The 5,789-nt window shown below is 49.1% G+C and overlaps 1 protein-coding gene across 1 annotated transcript in view; it reads right to left on the reverse strand.

Moving 5' to 3' along the window:
- ARHGEF10 (Rho guanine nucleotide exchange factor 10) overlaps positions 1-5,789 on the reverse strand; it is a 73,524-nt gene that overhangs the window by 15,949 nt on the left and 51,786 nt on the right. Inside the window, exons 23-25 of the mRNA XM_007470024.1 lie at positions 4,791-4,996; positions 4,026-4,183; positions 1,709-1,851 (exon numbers count right to left, since the gene is read on the reverse strand). Coding sequence (XP_007470086.1) covers positions 1,709-1,851; positions 4,026-4,183; positions 4,791-4,996 — 507 coding nt within the window. The remainder of the gene's footprint in view (positions 1-1,708; positions 1,852-4,025; positions 4,184-4,790; positions 4,997-5,789) is intronic.

Genomic DNA, 5,789 nt, shown 5'->3' on the forward strand with positions numbered 1-5,789 from the left:
AAAAAAAAAAAAAAAAAAAAAAAAAAACTTGGCAGGGACTTCCCTGGCAGTCCAGTGGTTAGGACTCTGCACTCTCACTGCCAAGGCCCTGGGTTCAATCCCTGGTCAGGGAACTAAGATCCCACAAGCCACGCGGTGCGGTGGGGGAAAACAAAAACAAAAACAAAAACGAGCAAAAGCAATTTCACAGGTTTGTCTCCTGCCTCCTATTCTGGACATCAGCCCCATCTCCTCTATGGCTGGCCGGCTGACCGGCTGACCCCCTGTCACTTGAGAAGGCTCCGTCCTGCGGGCCCCTGGGGAGCTCACGTCGGAAACAACACAGATGGAAGAACGGTTTGCAGTCCGACAGCAAGAGCGCCAGCCTAGAGTCCATGCAGGACCGAGCTCCTGGCCGCAGCACCTCGGCTCCTGGGCGTGGACCTGCTCCCCAAGCCGCCCACAGGGATTCGGGGCAGCATCTGAAGATGCCCCGGATCCACAGAGAGATGGGCCCACCCCCCGCAACCCTCACCTGAACACACTTCCCTTCCCACTACCTTCCTCGTGAGGCTCGCGAGATTTTCACTTGTGAGGTAGCCCGCTGGCTGCAAAAGCACCCGTGTTATAGGAGTTTCCTTAGGGCAGAGCTGAGCGAAGAGACAGACGGTGATGAACAGTAGGAAATAAGTAGGTCTGTCTCATCTTCAACAATAAAAGGAGTAATATGGCTAAACATATTACACGTGTATCGCATGTTTTAGTAATGTGGCTAAAACATTCAAGAGGTCCAATGAGAAGTGAAATTCATCTTCTCCGTGTGTACGTATGTACATACACATATACACGTGTATGGCTACATGTTTACGTACACCCATGTGTGAGTACGCTATCTGTGTGTGTGTATTGTGAGTATGTCGCCTACTTGTATTTCTTCTTCTGTGAGCTGCCTTTTCATGTCCTTTGAACGTTTTCTACTAGCTTGGTTTCTTCTTTTTAATTTAGCAAGAATTCTCTTTATATAAGAACACTAACACTTGGTGGCAGATGCAGCAAATATTTTATCAATTTTCATTTACGAGAGTTTTGATACAAACAACACATAGTAGATGTTAAAAAAAAAAAAAGGTTCTAAAACTTTACCAAATTTATCATATTCTTTACCATGGCAACTTCTAGGTATACGACATATCTAGAAAGTTCCCCTCACTGCAAAGTAACGGAACCATCCTACTGTTTGTACCTTGTAAGTCTGTGGCTTTGTTTGTATTCTAACATCCCTCGCTCCGGAATGCCTACAACGGTGAAGAGCTGGGGCCTGAGATGCAGTCTGGTTTCTCCCAATGACTATGATCTCTACTGAACAATCCATTTATCACACTGACTTGAAACGCCTCTTCAATCAAACACTAATTTTCCACATGTCCTTGAAGACTTACTAGTATGTTCATACTGAATACACCTTTTAAAGTAACGTCTGTATTAACAGCAGGTAAATAACAGACAATCAGTCCATGGATGTGGCTAGACAAGGGCTGTGGGACTTTTGCGTTCATCCTTCCTTCTAAGCCACACTAGGAGGGATTTTCTTTCAGCACAGAGCCGCAGGCAGGACACTGCCTGAGCTTTCTACCTGCGAGAGGCGATCCTCGGCATCAGCCTGGGAAGTTAGTTGGACTGGTTCTGAAGTGCGTCTTCCCGCACTGTGTAGCCACTTAAAATGACTTACCTCCACGTCATGAGTCTCCACACTGATTACAGACACTTGACCTCCACACGCCGCCCACAGTGTGTCTTCCATCATTAGCAGACTTCGAACTGGGAGGACGCCTAATTTTATCACTGTTTGAGGTTCGGAATTCCAGGATCCATCTTAAAAGAAGATATTTCTTTCAATTTCATTCAAATTCAGTTTCTCAAACAGACATTTCTCCAAAGAAGAAATACAGATGGCCAAAAGGTACATGAAAAGGTGCTAAATATCACTCACCATCAGGGAAATGCAAATCAAAACCACAGTGAGATGTCACCTCGCACCTGTCAGAATGGCCATCATCAAAAACACAAGAAAATACAAGTATTGGTGAGGATGTGAAGAAATGACAACCCTTGTGCACTCTTGGTGGGAATGTAATAAATTGGTGCAGCCACTGTGGAAAACAGTATAGAGGTTCCTCAAAAAACTGAAAATAGAACTGCCGTATGATCCAGCAATTCTAGTCCTTGGTATATAACCGAACGAAACGAAAACACTAATTTGAAATGATACTTGCACCCCAATGTTCAATGCAGCACTATTTACAGCAGCCAAGACCTGGAAGCAACCTAAGTGTCTATTAACGGATGAATGGATAAAGAAGATGTGGTACCTATATACAATGGAATATTACTCAGCCACAAAAAAGAATGAAATCTTGCCATTCGTGACAACACGATGGAACTTGAGGGCATTATGCTAACTGAAATGAGTCAGACAGGGAAAGACAAATACCGTATGATCTCACTTTTATGTGGGATCTAAGAAAGCCAAACTCATAGAAACAGAGAGTAGAAGGGTGGTTGACAGGGGCTGTGGGTGGGAGAATGGGAGATGTTGGCAAAGGGTTCAAACTTCAGTCATAAAATGAATAAGCTCTGAGGATCTAATGCACAGCGTTATGATTACAGTTAACAACACTGCATGATACACTTGAAAGTTGTTAAAAGACTAGATCTTAAATGTTCTCACCACAAAAAAGCAACGGTAAGTACGTGATGTGATGGAGGTGTGAGCTGGCAGACGGCGGTGATCATTTTGCAATATGTATCAAATCAAGACAATCAAGACACTGTACACCTTAAACCTACACAATGTTATATGTCAGTTATAGCTCAATAAAGCTGGGAAAAAAGGTTCAAATACCCGCCTCCCCAATTAAATAAATCAAAATAAAGCCTAAATAAATTCATAACACTGGAAGAAATGGACATAGACACTCCAAATCAAGTTGGGGGGCTTGCTAGACCAGGCATATTACAGTAACTTCAAAATTTCAACTAGTTGATAACTCCCATGAAATTTAATCTCTACTGGAGCAGTGGAAAAAACAACTTGAATGAGCAAAGCCGTGCTACCAAAGCCGGACAAAGGTCGCAGAGAAGAGAAACAGAGAATCCCACGATAAACACTCACATGGTTCTAAATAAACGTGTATTTAAACACAAATCACATCCAGCAGGAGAGAAACAACGCGTCCTCGGCAGAGTAATCATGCCCCGAGGTGCCCCGATCCTGACACCCACCCCCCACCCCCGGAATCCGCCTTTAGAAGGAACTCCTTCTGCCCTTCCAGCCTCTCGAGTCCCAGGGACCTGCAGTGGCTCCAGCCTCAGGACTCCTGGGATGGACGCTCATCCTCCAGGGCTCGCCTGACTGCCGTCCTCCAAAGAGCCTGGACCCCAAGGCCTGCAGGCGCTCCTCCCAGGGCTCCTGAGCCCCCCAGTCTCCCCCCGCCCAAGCTGGCCTAAGCCCTAGTTTTATGGTCTGTTTATGGTACAACACCTCAGGGTATGAGAAGTAGGACTGCTCAAACCTGTGGCCACAGGGGATCAGCCCAGGGTCTCCTGAACCAAGCTGACAATCAGATTCTCCCTGTGGTGATGGTGACACTGGGCCCCCAGCCTGGTGACAGCCACACCACACCGAAGGGGCATGCACCTCACTCCATCCCAAAAGAGAAGCCCCAAGGGCCTTGAGCAAGGGCAGGTTAAAGGCCTGCACTGAACTCATCACTTTGAGGAACACGGAGAAGCCAGCAGGAGGACTGACGACTTCCGCTGCTCTTGGCGGGTGGCTGTCTATCTCACACCGTCCTTTAAGGACCGAGCGAGTCACAGGTGCCTCAGGACGAGGGGCAATAAAAGCCGATGAGCCTCAGGACGAGGGGCAATAAAAGCCGATGAGCCTCGCGTTCTGCGAGACTCGGCGCAGCGTGAAACTCCCCCGGCCCGCCCCAGGCGTGGCAGTGGCCCCTGCCGCCCTGCAGACGCGCCTGCGTCACACTCACCGTCCGCTCGGGCGTAGGCGGCCACGGCCCCACTGACCAGGCCGGCATACAGGCTCTGGCGCGTGCAGGCCACGCTCGTGACCGTGGATTTCTCGGGAGTAAAGAAATGCTGGAGCCGTACCTTCTTGGAGCCTTGGCTGCTCTTATAAACGGAAATGCTGGAAAAGACAAGCGTCAGCTCGCGGGTTCGCTGGCTCACGAGGAAAAGTGCAAGCCTGCCGGGGAGAACCGCGTTCAACCTTCCTGCCCGCCCCCCGCCCCCTGCCACTCCTTCCAGAAACGTCCCGCTTGGCCATACTGTAAAGACTGCTACCACTCTGATCTCCTTCTGTTTTCTTTTAAAAGAGAAGTTCTGCGTTATTAAACCAACCAACAAACCAACACCTTAGCTCTTCCTGTAGATCTAGGAACTTCACGTCAGGAAAATCATCGTAACTCTCCTTTATGCTCTGACCATGTTCCGTGCGAGAGTAACACAGAACAAGGCTCTGTCTCATTCCAAAGTGTAAGAGTGACGTGCACTCTAAAGCGTGAACGAGAATGAAGCGTGTCCACGGCAAAGGGCAGGAAGAACTGGAACTTTCCCCACAAGGATTTGCTGCCCCCCCAGGGTTTCCTAGGGTGACTTCCTCAGTCACTGGCTCCTTCAAAGTCCTGGACCCAACAGTCTCCACCCGCGTCCCAACAGAGGGGGCTCAGGGAGGGGCTGGCGGACCCCGCCGCCTCGCGGCTGGCAAAGCCGAGGGGCCCGTGTGCGACGCTCACCTCCCCTCCTCCGTCCCCAGGCAGACGGTGGGGACGCCCAGCACTCGGCCCCCCGAGCTCTCGGGCTCCCGGGGCCTGTCCTCTGCGGGCACGTACACCATGCACAGGACGCGGGACTCCACATTGAAGCACTCGATGACCTTGGGGCTGGAGTTTTGAAAGGAGACGATGGCTATCTGACCCATCTGACTGGTGCAGCTTCCGATCTGGGGGGTTCGGGAGGAAAGAAGTGGGCTCCACGGCACGTGCACGGCTGACACCCCACGGCCACGGCAAGATCCGGCTCCCACGTGGGAACCAGCTGGCCGACGAGGACCAAATAACCTTTAAACAGTCTCTGCTCACAGAGCCCCGCTCCCTCTGCAACATGTTTAATTAGGTCATCTTTTTCTTTTAATTTTAATAACAAGAACACAGTTTTGTTTTTGTAAAAGTCACATTTATATCCTTTAAAAACCACACACCTAGCACCCCAGGATGGTAAAGGCTATTGGTGCACAATTCAAAGTCTGAAAAAGCAGGCTGGTATCAATTTTAAACCAGGCCTTGCCTGAAAAAACAAGGACTTAAAGAGACAAAAAGGGGTGAGAATGGATCTCAAAGTGGGTCCCCAGCATTTAACACATCAGGGAGTGTTGCTGTTTTTCTAGAGCTTGTACTACTGCTGCCATATTTATGAGCCCCTTGTTTGCTGGATCACTTAGGAACACTCAGCAAGGTTTGTTTCCCAACTTAAACCTAAATTTGATTGTCTTTTCAGTGGGAAGGAGCCGGATCCTGTTACCAGGGAAGAGCATGCCCGGCTCTACACGAGCATGCTCGCCTGGTTCCGGGTGGTATGCGTTCTTCACAAATTCTTCTTTTCCATCAGTATTGAGGATGTCGTGACCCTCTCCTTATTCTAACGGATTTTCCCCTTCTGATCAATAAGCATCCTGCCTTTCCCGGGACAATGTCAAAAACTGCCAAGCCTGCTCGGGCCTACAGGAAGCGGGCGGG

This window comes from Lipotes vexillifer, unplaced genomic scaffold (genome assembly GCF_000442215.2).
Source record: "Lipotes vexillifer unplaced genomic scaffold, Lipotes_vexillifer_v1.1 scaffold1980, whole genome shotgun sequence".
In the NCBI taxonomy this organism is placed as follows: domain Eukaryota; kingdom Metazoa; phylum Chordata; class Mammalia; order Artiodactyla; family Lipotidae; genus Lipotes; species Lipotes vexillifer.